This window comes from Strongylocentrotus purpuratus, unplaced genomic scaffold, assembly GCF_000002235.5.
Source record: "Strongylocentrotus purpuratus isolate Spur 01 unplaced genomic scaffold, Spur_5.0 spur5_scaffold_16, whole genome shotgun sequence".
Lineage (NCBI taxonomy): Eukaryota > Metazoa > Echinodermata > Echinoidea > Camarodonta > Strongylocentrotidae > Strongylocentrotus > Strongylocentrotus purpuratus.
The window spans coordinates 16,071,587-16,090,197 of NW_022145601.1; the positions used below are offsets into that span (position 1 = coordinate 16,071,587).

The window sequence follows — 18,611 nt, forward strand, 5'->3', positions numbered from 1 at the left end:
ATATTTTGGGAATGAAATTGACCCCTACGGATGGTCAGACATATAATTACTCTCTTAGGCAATTTCCTCCAATTACTTATTCATTTTTACTCTTTTTTTATGATTGAGTTTCTCCCCCAATTATACTTTGTAATACTTTAGATCTAATTAATCAAACTTACTCCACATCACATGCACCCATCCTGGGGTTGCCAATTAGGCTCGCGGTCCTGCCCTTTTCATGTTTTCCGAAATGGAGGCCTATACACTATAACTGGCAGGGCTTTCTAATTGAAAAGCAGATCCACTGGCTTACAGTGGAACTGAATGAAACTACGTACCTGTTGAAAGAACTCATTAATATTGATAATAAACAAATAAACAAATAAACTTACGGAACACATTGAAACAAAGTACCAATTTTTAAAAAAATTATCATTAATACAACCCCTGTGGAATAGTCAACAACTATATACAACATGAAAAATCACACAATTACATGTTCAACATTTTGAGCTATAAGAAATCAAGTTTATTTTGCAAGACTACGCATGGTCGATATACACTCCAAATAAATATATTCCTTGATTACGTAATAGCTTTCGACACTTCCAGTGCTCGTGCAAGTGTACGACGTCGCCTATATAATATGGTATGGCGGGCTGTAAGCGTGTCATGTATATTTTCATCTCCTTAGCTCATAATAGAGGAGAGTTTTGCATACACAGGTTCACGCACAGAACAGAGCGAAAGCTGCATTTAGATGCTAGCGTCACACTTCACAATAGTCTTGCTGGGAAAGTATATACTATAGCATTCGCTGTGGAACTGTATTAATCGTACGGGTAAGTTGAATACCGACTGCAATTTCGTTATGATTAATCGTGATATTCCCGATATTCACATATAATGTCATGGAGAGGCGGGTGAAACATATATGATTGATATGAATGCTGAAAAAAACTATGATATATAAAGTCAGGGTGATATATTGCAAGAGACGCTTTACATGCGAGAATATTAAATCAGTATACGTGCCTGGAGATGAGTTTTTTTCATGTGGATGTGGGCTTCCATATCATAGAAAATGGATACGAAAGTACCATAGAAAATGGATACGAAAGTACAAGAGGAAATCATCATAGATCAAACGGGAGGATAAGACAACAAATTGCCTGCAGATAATTATCTGATATGCATGTATTACTAGGATTCTGAATGTGATCGTACTCCATGCAGCTGCAGGGAGGCGTTTTAACTCTCATATCCCTGCGTACACTGTATCCATCAGGGAGGGAATATGCCTATTATATAAACATGTACTCATATTCATGGAGGCATAAATAATTATAGCATGGTCTACTAGCTAAACTGTATTCATCTATTATAGGTGCCGGGCTGCTGGCTATGTGTCATTCATTTCAATTCAATTCTTTTATTCATCCAAATTCACGAGAATACATGGAAATTTGTTTTGGTTACACTTTGTAAAAATTCGTAATATAGAGTAGTTCGCCGGATGCCGTTGATATAATATCATGCATCGATACGCGTCGCCAATCACAGAATTATAGAATTAAAAAATTGGTTCTGCTTGTAGATTTTGACTTGAATTTATTTAATCTTAAAAATCACATCAGTCTAAGAAGACTGCTTTCTGCAAGAAATGTTGAATATAATTAGTTTGGCAGTCGAGCTTTAATCATGCATGCACTCGTGGCCGTGGTGGACTTGTCTATACCATTTATGATTAGCTCAACCATTTGCAGTTTCCCTGTATATCATTTAATTTATTGTTTTGTATGTGACTTTACTTCTTTTTTGGGGGGTAAGGGTATTTACTTGTTCGTTGTGAAGGATAGTATTGTTGCTATTGCGTATATATGAAAGTGTTGATTCAGCAAGGTAATATCAATATACCAAAGCCCATCGCTCATTGTAATGCGTGACGTACTCATCTATTGTGTAATCCAGACTCAGTGAAGTGGTCGACCTCGATCGGCTCGAGTGGATTTCTGGACAATTTATTCGTTCGTGTTTTTAGTATATTGTTATGCGTTGCATGTGTTGTCGTGTTTTGGTATCGTTGTAATATTGTCAGGCATATAGTTTCAGGCAAATCTATACATTTTTTTCTTCTTCCTCTTCTTCTATTTCTTCTTCTTCTTCTTCTTCTTCTTCTTCTTCTTCTACGTGTTTTTCTTCTTCTTCTTCTTTTTTTTTTCTTCTTCTTCTTCTTCTTCTTCTTCTTCTTCTTCTTCTTCTTCTTCCTCTTCTTCTTTTTCTTCTTTTTCTTCTTCTTCTTCTTCTTCTTCTTCTTCTTCTTCTTCTTCTTCCTCTTCTTTTTCTTCTTCTCAGTCTTCGTCTTCTTTTTTTTGTTTCTTTCTCTTTTCTTCACATGGGCAAAGGTAGAACAGAACTTCAAAGGATTTTATACTAAGAGTGTAATAATATATACCAAATTTCAAATGCTGTATCAATCCTGGTTTTGTTAGTGTTTATATATATTTCAGGCTAGTTAATATATAGTTCATCATCAGCGGTATTTTCCATCGAAGAGTGAATGGATAACGGGGCTAGTCGTATTCCCGAAAATGAAAAAAGCGTTCATAATTCCAGAAATTAATTTATAAAAAGGCTAGTCGTTTTCCCGAAAATGAAAAAAGCGTTCATAATTCCGGAAATGAATTTTAAAAAGGTTCATCATTCCGAAGGTTTGTAAACCCGAAAATGATACAAGGATCTGTTTCATTTTCGTATTTATGAACCTTCGGCATAAATATGACTGACAGTTTTTCATTTTCGTATTTCTGAATTCTGAACCCTAATTAAGTTTCATTTTCGGAAATACGAGCTCTAAAATGCTGATTCATTTTGGGAATCAACTTTTAGAATTATGAATCTTCGGAGCAACGAACGTTCGAGAAAAAACGAAGAGTAACACGAAGAACATGACTCCCTGGTCGTTTATCACATGCGATCTATTCATTTATTTTTTGCTATTAGCTATTTGTTCTCTATTTTTTTCAATTTCTTATAACGAATTAAAGGAAAAATAAGAAAAAAGTTTAGGCTAAGGATTGTGAACAAAAGATAGATGAAAAAATATTTTTTTAAAGCATAGTTTCTGTGCTGTTTTTTCACTATTTGTCGCCTAATTCTAGACTTTATTTTATTTTGACTATGGGTGGGACACGAAAAGGGCAATAATTCTATAGGCCCTACATAATAATGTCTGCCATACGCTATTCAGCTCTGCTGTTTTATTACCATGTGTTGTCCTGTAGCTCATTTTTGAAAAAGTGATCGCCCCTAAATAAGACCGCACCCCCCCCCCCCCCCCGGCCCCCACTATTGAATTTAGCGTAAATGACGCAACTTTAAGGGGCTACGGATTCCGGTTGTCAGTTCATAGGCCCACTGACGCTTTTCTGTTTTGCTGATTCAGTTATGATTACTTAATCATTTTGAAAAGTCTAGCTATTTTGATCCATCGCGCGTACCTTCGCGCGATTTGCTTGCGCGCGCATGCGCTTCTCGGTCGAATTTACTAACTAGCTAGGGCTAGGAAAATAGACTCCAATTTAGTAATAATAAATTACCATTTACAACATTTATTTCACAGAAATCGAGAGGAGATCTTACCTGCTTGAAGATTCAGACTGAGAGGCGGAAAGAATATGACGGATGTAAGTCTGATACTGATAGGTTAACGTAGAATCCAACTGAACAGTGACACTCCAGCCAGGCAGTGAGGACTGAGCCTGAGGTTAATAAAGTGAAGTTTAGAAGAATCGATCTAGGCCTAAAGTTAGATCCCAGTCTAGCGGCCTAGCACAGCCTTTTTTAACCGGGGTGCCATGGCGCCATATGCCCGTGGAGAGCCGCAATTTAATTAAAGATTCGTTTGGATCCATTTCAAAATAACCGTCAGCTAATTCATGAAGAACACAAATATTAGAAACCGCTAATGAAGGTGCTATGTATTTTCATGTGGATGTAAGATCAAATGAGACAGAGATGAGAGATTCGAGAAATGATAAAGTAGGCTAGATCTAGATCTAAGTTAGACCCCTCTAAGTCTACAGTTGAAAATGCTTTTCAATTTCAAGTGAAATGTTACTGTTCATAGACCCTAGTGTTATTTATTGTAATGTTAGTGTTAGGTGCGCAGTTCCCAAATCATGAATAAATCACTAGACTCTAATAATAAATGTCAATTTAAACAAATAAATGCCCAGATGCTGTGTGTCCAGACAGGCGCAGGCTGTGTATCCAGCTTTAAGTTCTAGGCCTATTTAAAACCGCAATTGGAAGGAGTTTACATGCAAAATTTCATAAATCTTTGAAGAGGTCTAAGTTAGATCTAGACCTAATCTTAATTTATAAAGAACACCTTGATCTAGCTAGGTCTAGAATCTAGATCTATTTTTGATTGTTAGTGCTGTTTGATGCGATGTTTTGGTCATATCCAAAGGCAAAAGTGGCAGTTTTATCTGGATACACAACCCCCAAGGGCCCAAGTTCTATATCTAAAATAATCTACAAACACACTGTAGGTAGGGGGTCTAATTGTAAAAAACTTATTTTCTCTTTATAAAAAGAACTACACGCAAAAGCCTGTTAGCAGCCAGCCTGGAATGCCTGGGGAATGGATGCCGATGCCTCAAGTCCAGAGCTCGCCAAACTGCCCTCCTGGACTGGAATATTTGGCCCAGATAGACCAGCTTTTAGTCCACCAGCAGATTGAGATTTTGGAAGGTATGTTGCTCTCATGAACTCGGCCAGTGGCACAAATACATGATTACAGGAGAGAAGGGGGAGGGGGCATGCAGGTGACCCCAATTTTATAACTGCATTAAAAAAAATAGGGGGGGGGGGTGAGGTGGAGAGGGACAAAGAAAGGGATCGCATGGGGGACTTCCTCTTTCTATATTCATTGATTGGGTAAAACACTGACGCCCCCCATTTATACCAGTGTCCCCCCCTCCCCCCCCCCCCCCTATCATGGCAGAACCCACATTATGCCACAAATCTAGGCCAAATGTCTAAAGGTTTTAAAGCCATGTAATGAGAAAATACAAATAAAATACAGCGTTCGTTCAGGGAAATCTCCTTGGTTCGTTTATCCCTTGTTATGTGCTTGAAATTTCTACTGCATAAATATTATTGTGTATAGTTTTTTTTTTTTTGTAATATGGTATGTAGGCATTATAAAGATAAGGAGAAGCAGATTTATGGTATACCTTTGCAGTATTTGCCCATTTCTGCTTTAGGTGTTTAATGTTTCTTCATTTCAGAATTAAATGTGAATAAACATCATGTCATGATGCAAAAATGCAAGGAAAAATCCCTTTAAATTTTTAATTTGTGATCTATACTTAGTTTTTGCGATGTATTGTAATATTTTTCAATAAGGCTTCATTATTGATATGAGACCTCTATGTTGAAGAATGTGACTCTGAAAGAAAAATGTTAATATTGCCAATTTCAAATGGAAAATCTTATACAGTGAGCTGAAATGTTCGTACTATTCTTGTAAAGAGTTGACAAAGTTGAACGAGATGGAACTACTAGAGTATGTATCTTTCATTTCCTTGTATTCAGTACTTACTGGCATTGAGATGCAGAATAAATACCAGATCAAAAATTCACTTGGACAGCAGATCTACTTTGCTTATGAAGGTAAGTTGTAATGAAATTGTATGATGAAGGTAAGTTGTAATAAATTGTTTGTATCACAGGCCTGATAATTATCCGATATAAATCGGTTTCCCAATTTTTTTTTCCCCCAATTTTTTCCTTCTTCTTTTTTCCCCGATTTTGTTTTCTCCTCGAATTTACCCTTGATTTTTCCCTTATTTTTCCTATTTTGCCATATTTTTGCCATATTTTTCCAAATGTTCTTACTCAAAAGGTGGGGGATGTTGTAAGATGCCATTTATTTTTTACTCAAGGGGTGGGGGGGGGGGGATGGTTGAAGGAAAGAAAAAAAACTCAAAAATCTGTAATGCACTTTAATATTTGGCTTAACGATGTATATATCACCAAAAGTACCATTGAGCCAGTTCATATGTCAGCCAAAATGTATAATCGTTAAGTGTCAACTTTGTTTGTTAGGTGCTTCCTGTAAATATGTATCTGAAACCTAAATGAACACTTATTTCAATAAACAGACTGATGTTCTATCCAAATGACTACTGAATAAATCTCATTTCAATAGTCTTACCACGTGAACCATGCAGATCCCTAAAGAAATTTGTTAAGAAAAGGAAAGTTGGTCTGCATGGCATTGTATGAGACAAAGGATCTGGACTCTGGACTTTAACTTTGAAATTATCAAGAGACCAAGGGCAGAGTGCCATCACTAATGGACAGTTACCTTTTTTTTTCATTGTAAGAGATATTGACAATAGTCATAAAATGACCTAAGAATAGAAGTTATTGTTGATCCCTGATATAAGTTTAACCAAATATATGCCTTTCCTCTGTTATCCCTCGGTAGCAAGCTTTCAAAGGGAAGTCATGAATGTTTAAAATATGAGATCACTAAGTCTATGCGAATCTCAAATTGGTAGTTTGGTCATTGGATTGTGACATAGGACGTTGATAACTCTCCCTTTTGTTTTGTACAAAATATCCTTAATTTCTGTTTAAGTAAGTTCCTTCTCCCTTTGAGCACCACTCAAAATATATTATAGCTAGCACATTATTATAGGTCCTTTAAAAAGAATAGACCCTCCTGAGCATTGAATTTTTGAAAAATATAAATTTTAGTCATTTTATCTGTTGGAATAGATAGGAAAGGAGGCCGGCACTACATCACATTGACATTTTCTGCTTTCCTTTAGAGTAGTTGTCTATTTGGGTTGAATTTTCCTTTAAGTTTTTCACGAGAAATACATGTATACATAACCACATACCCGTTTCCTAGTTTCTTAATCCTAAAAAAAAATTATTGCATCTACTTTCAGTAATTCAGAAAGACATGAATTAACAAATTGATTTGTTGCGTCATTTATTCATTTCCATGTATACAGAGTCTGGGTGCATGCATCGTATCTGCTGCGGGCCTCATCGTGGATTCGTCCTACACATTACTGATAATTCACAGCAGGTATAGTGGCCTTATTAAATTAAAATCATTGATAAACTTTAGTCAATACCGGTACTAGGATATAAATTTAATGGATATAAATTTGATGGACACATGCCCCGGCAAAATTTGCTCTCTGGTTGGTTTCCTACACTTTAAACATGATTATTTAACCCCCACATAATCCTAACCCTACATGATTTAATTGTTCAATGAAAGATTTTATTTAATCATTCATTAATACAAAATTAGACATTTGGGTAAAAGCACACGTGGTTATAACAGAGAACCAGCTCAACTTCATGAAATGTTTCAGCATAAAAGAGCTGTTATATCACCTTTAATTACCAGCTTTTCCCCAACAACATTAATAACTAAAAGATTGATGTTATATCCATGCTAGAATTTTGTAAGAGAAACTTAATGGCATCAATGGCTATATGGCATGGCTGCGGTATGATACCCTTACACCTTCAATTAGAGAACTCTAGATCGCTGGTGAATGATAAATGCTGTATTATTATTATTATTATTATTATCTATTCATTAAATCTATTTTACTTCTCTATCTTTCATCGTGTTGCCAATTTGATGCTACCAGGAGGTAATGAGGGTTGTGCGTAACTTCAAGTGTTGCGCAGGATGCTGCTGGTGTGCTGACTGTGCCGAATGCGGTTTTGAGATCCAGGTCGAGGCTCCACCTGGCAACATTGTGGGATATGCAAAACAGAGGTAAAATATATGTAGCTTCTATTATAATCTGATGGCTAAGAATCGTAATTCATAAATCATATTTCAATTAAAGTCCTGTTTAGGTTTTATTATTCATTGTTAATAGAAGTAGTAGTAGCAGTTTTTAGTAGTAGCAGTATTAATATTAGTATGACATCATCTTCTCCATCATCACCACCATCATCATGACTGTTGTTATTGTTGATGATAAATATGTAACATACACTATGAATATGGCGGACAAAATATACAGTTCCTCAGGTAGACAAAGGAACTGCTATTATGTTAAAATGTGTAAAACAGGTGTTACATGCATATTCACCTGTTCTACACATTTTTATATAATAGCAGTGAAGGGATGTTCCTTTGTCTACCTGAGGAACTGTATATTTTGTCTGCTTTCTTTGTCCGTCATGTTCATAGTGTATGCACACAAAATGGCCCAAATTCACAAAAGAGGTTGGTCGACAAACCTCCTTTGTGAATTTGGGCCTATATGTCTGTATCATGTGTCATCTGATATGATGCACATTCTCCACTCACTGGGGAGCATTCCAGCCAGGCAATGTTTAACAGATGCTCACATTGCTGAGAAGAATGTTTTAGTATAACATTTCCTTTACTCATCTTTTTCTCTGGTGATTGTATGCACACAATATATGTCTGTATCATGTGTCATCTAATACAATGCACATTCTCCACTCACTGGGGAGCATTCTAGTCAGGCACTGTTTATCAGATGCTCACATTGCTGAGCAGAATTTTCAGTTTAACATTTCCTTTACCATGCATCTTTTTCTCTGGTGATTGTATGCAGACAATATATGTCTGTATCATGTGTCATCTGATATAATGCACATTCCCCACTCACTGGGGTCTGGGGAGCATTCCAGCCAGACATCATTTTTGAAGATGCTCATCACATTACTGAGAGGAATGTTTTAGTTTAACATTTCCTTTACTCATCTTTTTCTCTGGTGATTGTATGCACACAATATATGTCTGTATCATGTGTCATCTAATACAATGCACATTCTCCACTCACTGGGGAGCATTCCAGCCAGGCACTGTTTAACAGATGCTCACATTGCCGAGAAGAATTTTTTAGTTTAACATTTCCTTAACTCATCTTTTTCTCTGGTGATCGTATGCAGACAATATATGTCTGTAATAATGCACATTCTCCACTCACTGGGGAGCATTCTGGCCAGACATCATTTGAAAGATGTTCACATTGCTGAGAATTTCCTTTATCTATCCTTTTCTGTGGTATTTGTATGCAGACAATATTTCTGGAAGCCTGAACTTGATGTGCAGAATGCTGAGAAGGACACCATACTGAAGATACGTGGCCCATGCTGTCTCTTCTGCACAATGGAAGACATTGACTACAAGGTAATAATAATAATAATAATAATAATAATAAAAAAGTTGCTTATAAAGCGCTTGCCACCAAAGTCTCTTAAACCTACAAATAATTACAATACCTATGGAATACACATCAAAGTGAACAGAGTTAATTAATCATCGAACGTAATTAAGGGTTCGTTCTTGTGTAACGCAAGGAAATCACATCATTTATGTTTTTAATTTGTTTTTGTTTGAATGTAAATGAATACCTATTAGGTAAGAAGTAGTTGGGCACAACAAAGGTTCTACATGTACTTGCCATCCATGTGCTATAAGATGTAGAGGTGTAGTGTGGTCTAGTGTAAACGTCACCGGACTGTGGGTCACATGGTTCATATTTTTGAGTCCGGCCTTTTCTGTGGCAAGGCATTAAAGTTAAAACCCCACTGCACTACTTGTAGCTACTTGCTCCCTCTATAATTTATAGAAAACTTCCCCAATCAGTGCCTGTTGGTTCCCCATGTTCATCTTTTTCTTATGTTAGTTGAGAGCTGAGTTAATGAGATAGCCACCTGTCAGTAACCTTGCTATGTGGTCTTATCCCTTCTAGCTCAGGAGTATTGACGGTCTTTAAACTCTTCACCCAGTTGCAATTAATGGGTACCAGTAGGAGTTCATTCCTTTAATGCTTTCAACTCCTGAGGGCATACTTTGTAGGCGCCTTGAGCATCCCCTGGGATGGATACATGTGAAATATAAATTCAGCTATTATCATTATGACCACTCACTATCCATGTATTATGAGACATGGAAAAAAGTGCATGGTATCATATGTGAATGAGCCTCAAGGCATTTCCATTTTTTTTTCTCCTTATAATCTGCATCAGATTATACATGTAAATGACTGAAAAAAGAAGGGAATGTATGTAGCTTGATGTTGTATAATCATAATGCACCTATGTTTCAATGTGCCTTTAGGTATCACCGTCTTTGTACGTCATAGAGAGCTATAACAACTATCAGTGTTACATTGTACATAATACATAAATATTTATTTATTTATTTATTTATTTATTTAAAAATATTCATACAGGATAACAATATCAACCAAGGCTGTTTATATATTAATTATATCATATTCACATTCATACCTAAGTTAACAAGAGTTTACCAGAGATTAGGTATGAGGCATTACAGCTGGAACAGACAAAAGCATTAGTATTAATGAACTTCATAACCCCTGAAATGGTTTTGAAGTGGGTTTTTTTTATATCATTTCTTTATAAGATAAATGAATCTCTTCTCATTTCTGTTTCGACCTAGGTCATGACCCCTGACCTCAAGACCGAGGTTGGTTTGATTACCAAGCAATGGGGCGGATGCTTCAGAGAGTGCATCACCAAGGCTGACAATTTCTCAATCACATGTAAGTTTTTATAAAAATTGTTCTATCTTTATTCTTTTCTATATCTGGGCCCCGTTGCACAAAACGGCATTGATGGTAACTTTGCCATCTATGGTAACTACCATGTAAATCTTGATTTTGATTGGCTGTTGAGCCCCATTACCATTGTAGTTGCCATTGATGACAAAGTTACCATCAATGGTAAGTTTTATGCAATGGGGCCCTGATCTATCAATGATCTGTAATCAAAACCAATTTTAATTTTGATCATTTCTTTTTGTTATTGTTCTCCTTGTTGTATGGCAATGTTTGCATTTATTTACTTAATGTTGCAAATGTACTACAAATTTATTTTTATTCCATGTAATAATTTTCACATTGCTATATATGCATAAATATCTCTGGTTTGATGACAGAACATCTAGGTTTGTATTTCAATTTCCATTATTTGAGCTGTGACCAATATGGATATTTGTAATATTGAGTGCCGATAGATTTGATCAATTTTAACTCAATATTGTTTCTGCTGATTCATGCCAACAATTAAAATGGATAAAGGAACAAAAGTTGTTATGTGTGGTATGATTCAAGATTATTAGTTGGGATTACAGGTTATATAGCTATGCCTGAGAGAGGGCAGCATAACAGTAGATATCAGCTTGGGTCACTGATAATTTTGTTAGAATGTGGTAAGTTCGTTTCATTTTTCTTTTAATTTTGTTCTTTAGTTCCTCAGGATCTTGATGTGAAAGCCAAGGCGACCTTGTTAGCGACCAATATTCTTATTGTGAGTATCATGTTTAAGTATATTCTCCCCCCCCCCCTTTCTCCTTCTCTCTCTCTCTCTCTCTCTCTCTCTCTATCTCTCAATTAACACTTATTGTTTACTCCCTCTTTCTCTCTGTTACCCTCTTGTCTCTTGTCCCTCTCTTTCTTTCTCTCTCTCTCTGTCTCTCTCTCTCTCTCTCTCTCTCTCTCTCTCTCTCTATCTCTCAATTAACACTTATTGTTTACTCCCTCTTTCTCTCTGTTACCCTCTTGTCTCTTGTCCCTCTCTTTCTTTCTCTCTCTCTCTGTCTCTCTCTCTCTCTCTCTCTCTCTCTCTCTCTCTATATATATATATATATATATCTATTTCCGTTTCTGAATAACTTTCAATTTTCCTGAGAATATACTTGCCATCATGCACATGGTTTAAAAAAAACAGCTTTCTGAAATGTATATGTATATCCAAAAGATCAATTAATTCCAGCAGTATTGTATAGGTTCCTGCAATTAAAACATACACATTAAAATACTGATAATGATGGTCACATTTGTATTACATTTCTAAGTGCTTAGTTTACATTGCAATTACCACTACCCGGGTTATAGGATTCAATTGCTAATCTGCACATGATAGTGCACACCCTACACTTTCCTTGGGAGCATTATACAGTTAAGCACCATTTTGGAAGCACACAAATGCCAATCCAACCGCATTGATGTTCCCATCCTACCAGTACCGGGTACCCATTTACACCTGGGTTGAAAGTAGCAAATGTAGATTCATTAGATTTATATAGCGCCATTATCCATTTTAATTAAATGCTCAAGGCGCTTCAAAATATTAGGAACACATTACATCATGACAAAGAATCGTGTACATTTACATAAGAAAGAAAATGCAAAAATGAAAGAATGAATGAATGTCCGTCTTCAAAACGCAAAATTAAACAAATGGGATTTAAGGTTGCTCTTAAAAGATGTTGAAGAGTCGGAGTTCTTCAGCTCCTGTGGAAGTGAATTCCACAGGGCTGGTCCGGCATGAGCAAAAGCTTGTTCCCCCCAAGATTTCTTTGAAAGCGGTATGTGTAGAAGACCAGAGTTGGAAGATCGGAGGGTACGTGTGGGTTGGTAGAGGTGAACTAAAGACTGGTTGTCTTACCAAAGGACATTAGTGCCATGGCAGTACTCGAACCGAAAATCATATCTGATGTTCGGTCCGGTGGCACAAAAACTAAACCACGACACCTCTAGAATTTCTCTCTTTTTGAAAAATAACTTTTCCCATTTCTTGTTTATAATTTCGTTCCAAAAACAGGAATTCATGATTTATGAGCAGCAGAAAAACAACAACAACAGCTAAAGTACACCCCTTTGTACGAAAACTGCTGAGTTGCTGGTAAGCTGCCTCGTCACAGAACACAATATTTTGAGATGTTCACTATTTTCACAATATAGTTGTACGGCTGATAAGTATTCAATTTTTGTGTCGAAAGCTTTCATTGATCTGTGTCTGTATTCAAAATGGATTTTTGTTTTGTTTTGCTGTTACTTTGACAAGATGCAACTTCACCTTAATGAAAACTACCCCTACATTCAGAGTATGGGCCCAACTTCATTGTATACGTATAGCTATATGATAAGTAATTCAATTTTTCTAGTGTGAACATTTCTAGTGTGAACATCGTATCAGGAAACATTGTATAATGAATGAAAACTTGATAAAGACTTGTCTAGTCTAAACATCGTATCATACTAAAATCTAGTAAGTGGGCGGAGCTTGTCGTGAGCGAGCACTGATGATTGGCTAGCTGTCATGTCAATTGTTATTATTTGATCATCATTACAATGAAAAGATTTCATATTTTTTGTAATTTGTGATAAAATGGTGTTCTTTTTATTATATGTTATACTTGTTGCTGATTTTAGTAAGGCTGTACTTTTTTAACTGTAATATCAAAATGTTTACGTTTTCAGGTTACCAGTATCAAACAAGATTGAATCATTCTTGTGAAGAGAAGGTTGAGTCGTGGAAAGGGTGAAAAATAATTTGTGAGCTTTCCTCAATCTTTGTATCGTATTTTAACTAACACAACTTGTAAATTAGTGCTAGTTTTACCACCGAAGGTTCATATCGTCTCTTTGGAGCCAGGAGGACATTAACTCCTTTCATTTTACACAGAGTTAACACCCTTCTGGCTCCAAACAGATGATATAAATGTGCCCCTAGACAAGCACATGACTACCTCAAGGGGCAATATTATAGGGACTAAGTGCCTTGCATTTGTAATGCAGGGGTCTATTTTCAGGTTATAACTGTTTGCTATTTTATTTTCATGTGAGGCTGTACCAGTGCTTTTGCAACAAGGCTGGAGAAACTATGTGTAATATAATTCATCTAGGACTTCTATTTTATCGAAATGATACTAGAAATAGCGAACAACCAAAGAGCATTGTTTTCATGTGTTATTTCATAGTTGGTGTCTAATTATCGTGTAATGCTTGTAAACAGAAGAAGCTCATAGCTTGAGTGTTAAAGTTTATAAATGGAAACTGATCTGTTGTGTATTATAATTCAACCTTTCAGGTGTCTGATGACTTCTAAGATATTAATTACTGTATTATGTCTATTTTGAGATGTAGATTACTTTGAGTCAATCATCACAAGTCTTTACGAGACAGTTCCTGTGCCGGTATCTGTTTCTAGTTTTAATAATAGAAAAACAATTTCAAGTGTTTCGTTGCACGAATGCATACCGGTATGTTTCAGGACATTTCTCAGACTCAATGATCTGAAACATTTGGCAGAAACTGCCCTGACAAATGCATAGTAGCACAAGTGATTGTCATTTATGTTTTAACGTAGCTTTTGAATAACGCAAATGTTACAGGAAGTATATCGTATGTGTGTGTTTATTCACAAAAATGCAATGTGTCTTTCTTTGAAATTTTTAAATTGTAAATTTGACTTTTATTGATGTTACATTATAGTGTATTGCAACAGATGTTTATATTTAATATTGTAAATATTTCACAAGAATTACTCTAATTGTTGTTTTAACACTTTGCTTTCACGTTTTACAATATTCTATAGTTTAAAGGTTTAAGTTTTATGAATAATCAACTTCAGCTAAACTGGTATTGTGGCACTTGGTTTATAATTACATTTCCCTATGTACACTCTTGACTGACAACATGTGAGGAATATTAGCAATAATTTACTGTACTCTGTGTACAGTAATGAGTTGATGCCCTTCTGGGTCCAAACAGATGCTATGTCAGGGCACTGGTCTGTCAATTGCCCAATTCTTTACAAAGTAGTATGTGATTGCTGTAGGATAGTGAGGTTTCACACAAAACTATGTATGCCTATGGTACTTATTATCTTATTTTATGCAACTATATTAAGAGTATGGAGCTATTTACTGAAACACTTTGTCTTTGTAATTTTGAGGCTGTATAGTAAGATTTATTGTTTGGAAATATATAGTTTATTAAAACCAAACGTTTGATTCACATGTGTTCTGTCAGTTAGAGGAGGCGCTTAATTGATTTATCAACTCCTTGACATTGCAGTAAACAATTCACAATTTATATGAAGTTAGACGTATTGCAAAGTGAATGAAATGTGATGCACAGAAAAAACTTCCTTCGCATTGAAAGAGGTATATCAAATTTGACAAAAGGAGGAATGTAGAACAATTTGTTGTATGTTGTATAAACAAAAGGTTTTACCAGACTTGAGATCAGTTGCCTCAAGAAGTGCACTTATCTCTGCCCTGAAATAATGCTCACTAAAACGACTGAAACTTGATGGTGATGATGATGATGGTGGTGGTGATGGTGATGATGATAATGGTGTTGGTGGTGATGATGGTAGTGATGATGATGATGGTTGTGATGATGGTGGTGATGGTGATGATGATGATGGGGATGATGATGGTTGTGATGGTGATGGTGATAATAATGGTGTTGATGGGGATGATGATGGTGGTGGTGGTGGTGGTAATGAGGATGATGATGATAATGGTGTTGATGATGATGGTAGTGATGGGGATGATGATGATGGTGTTGTTGGTGGTGATGTTGGTAGTGATGCTTATTTTAGTTGAATGTTATGTATAAGCAGGGGGCTGGGTAACGGAGGACTTGAGTTTTACAAAATGAAGTACATGTATAGCGCATCGACTTAGATTTTTAACATGGGACCTTCCTCATATGACACTACTGTACGCCCCTTCCTACTTGACCACCCCCCCCTCCTTCTCTCTCTCTCTCTCTCTCTCTCTTTCTACCCCGTTTTTAATTGTTTATTTTATTTATTTATTTATCACTTGTTGAACGGAACAACTTGATCAGCACAAATATTGTTTTCATTGGTGTCCACTCACATTAAAGTAGATATTCATTGATTTTAAATCTAGCTCTATTTTCATTATTGCAAAGTTGAAACTTTGATTCGACAAGGTTATCAAAATTCAATGCTTGGAAACATTCGAAGTAATGATTATTATAAATTACAAAACGCTTAAATACAGCCCCGGCATAGCACCTGAATAGCTCTCCGAACGCTGCTGAGATGTGTGAGATCACAGCAGGGACATGATTTGCACAAGCAGACGATGTCCCATGACATCTCACACATTTTCAGTGCCTGTGTTTTCATCTTCTCTTGAGTTCTTTCTCTTACTTCACTACCGTCAGGTTAAATGTATAATCTATTGCCTCACTCTAAACCCCGCGCATGGTTTTATTTTGATGACAAATGTAGCGATACAAAAATAAAGGAATCTGTCGCTTGTAAACAAAATAAGACGCCATTGTATATTCAGCTGCACACACCGGGGTATGTTCGGCGTTTCAAGAGGGAACACATGCCGTCCTTAATATCAATCCGGGGGCTTTTCAATTTGAAAGTCTGGTTTATTTGATTGTCAATTAACTCCTATCCTGAGTATTTACAAGCAAAAGATTTTAGTTATCAGAATCGGGTCATGTCCCCTTTTGATCGGTTTGACATGCCATTACATTTATTACACTAAACTCATTATAATTTGAGAAATAATAGCATTGCAATTATGTTCATTCTTTATGGGATGTCGTCTGCTTGGGCAGTATTGGTCCCTGTTATGACGTCATTAAAACATCGTTATTTTTCTGGCGAATCTCTCGTATATCCCAGCTGCTATGGAGGTGGTTGTATTTTTATTTTTATAAATCACCCGATATATAGCTGACCTCAAACTTGTACGATGGCCATCTGTTAGGTTACCAGTTTCTAGTGATACGTTAGTTGACATATTTGTGATTTTCTTTGAATTTCACCTTAAAACAAACAAAAAATGCAACGATAGAATTGGAGATAAATATACAGAAATATAATTAAATGAACATAATAAGAAAATTAAAAGAAAATCGAAGAAAAATACACACTGATTATAATATATATACTACATACACCACTGGCGTTAATCGTCGAGTCCCTCCGACCCCCCCCCCCCCCCTCCCCCCTCTCTCTCTCTCTCTCTATCTATTTATCTTTCTTGCTCTTCCATTTAATCAATCCATGGGAGCAGTTCGCATACTGAATGATCCGACTTTTGAAGAAACTGTGTTTATACCTATGAATACCTGCTGTTACAACATTTTTTTACAATTAAGTAATACTTAATAGTTCTTGATGACTCATTAAAGGTAAAGACCAGTTATGGTCATGCGATTGCATTGTGAAAGAAACGTTGTGGAATCGATCAGAAAAGGTTGATCATCTAGCATCTAGCATCTGCAAGGTTCTGGAATCATCAAAATGATAAGAAATTTGGCCCATTCTTCGTAAAGTTACAAGCACTATACACAGAAAGATGTATATGGAACTACCCTATATCTCTCACAGATCATGAGAGAAACAAATTTACCAAATATATGAATTAGTAGGCGGTTTCCCGCCAAATTTTTTATCATCATGTATTAGTCAAAACATATTCTTTCACATGATTGGTAATGAGAGCTTCCATTTCATTTTTTGAAATTGGGGCGTTTCCAATACTGGTCTTTACCTTTAAACACAATGTGGAATCCAATAGGTATTACCCATGTAGAGAATACAATATATAATATGAATATATTGACCCTGTATTACACTGCAAAGACCGCTAAAGGGAGACAAGAAGGGTGGTCTCTATGTACAGGTCCAGTTTGTACGTGTTTCAATGTGAAATCATGTGCAAGGAAAACAAAAAAAGTGGTCTTTATAGACAGGTCATCTTTCAACACAGGTGGTCGCTATAGCAGGTTTAACTATAATATCCCGTTTTGTAATGCTGCAGTTTCATAAAAAGCTTTTAATATATTGTACTAATTTTGATTCATTACTATGTCATCTTGAACAAATTCTGTGTTGTTATACTGCATTTTTATGAACGCTTTTACCATATACTGTTTTCAACATTTTATATATTTACTAAGGATATTAATCCTTTTATGCAGATGTAAACATTATTTCCAAACGTGGAAGGGTTAAATACATTTTAGCTATTAAAATATATCTTTGTAAAATGTGTATACATATCAACATACCGTATATATTTTGATAAGTTAGAACTTATCAACAAGAAAATTATGAAACAAATAGAAGATGAAATTGGTTTGCATGAGGCGGGAAAGGAAAATGAAAGAGAACACAGAGTTAGGAGCAGAGAGAATGGGGAAAAAGCCGAGAGAGAGAGAGAAAGAGACAGAAAGAGAACGAAATAGAGTAGGAGAGAGAGATGAAAAATAGGAGAAAGAGGGCAGCGCTGTACCGGCAAAGGGTAAAGCCACTTCTCTCGTTTGATCGCCACAAAAAAAATAAGTAAATCGGCAGTGGGTGTATGATATGAGGATCTAACCAGATATAAAATTCCCCCCCCCCCTGTTTATCATTTTCTGGATACGTCACCGAGAGAGTAAAAGCAAAGACAAAAGAAAGATAGAGAGAGAGATTTATTGAATGATTATATACATGCTTTTTCGCTGTTAACGAACCCATTAAATATTTTATCTAGCTATTCTATATGTCTGATATGCTTATCTTCTGTTCAAGTGCTCAATAATTTCATGTTAAACCACCTTTTCCAAACGATATTTTCATTTTGTTTATCTCTCCGTTAAAAGCATTAACTGTTGATTGATCGGTAACTTCAGACATGCCCCTCAGCTGGTAATAAAATATAAACTGCCATTTTGTGACGTCATGGTCCTAAAGTGCCTTTGCCTTTATAAGCTAGAATATTCGTGTAATACACC

The 18,611-nt window shown here is 35.9% G+C and overlaps 1 protein-coding gene across 2 annotated transcripts; it reads left to right on the top strand.

Moving 5' to 3' along the window:
* The first annotated feature begins 659 nt into the window (after nt 1–659).
* Nucleotides 660–14,832, top strand: LOC115924531 (phospholipid scramblase 1-like). 2 transcript variants are annotated; one of them, XM_030986899.1, is made up of 10 exons: nt 660–824; nt 3,605–3,668; nt 4,584–4,740; nt 5,587–5,664; nt 7,020–7,096; nt 7,677–7,807; nt 9,091–9,202; nt 10,481–10,583; nt 11,291–11,349; nt 12,646–14,832. In XM_030986899.1, exons 2-10 carry the CDS (start codon nt 3,660–3,662, stop codon nt 12,688–12,690), a joined length of 771 nt encoding a protein of 256 aa, XP_030842759.1. In that variant the 5' UTR covers nt 660–824; nt 3,605–3,659; the 3' UTR covers nt 12,691–14,832. The 2 variants fall into 2 exon arrangements, with proteins under 2 accessions (XP_030842759.1, XP_030842760.1); XM_030986900.1 differs by lacking the exon at nt 3,605–3,668.
* Nucleotides 14,833–18,611: the final 3,779 nt, after the last annotated feature.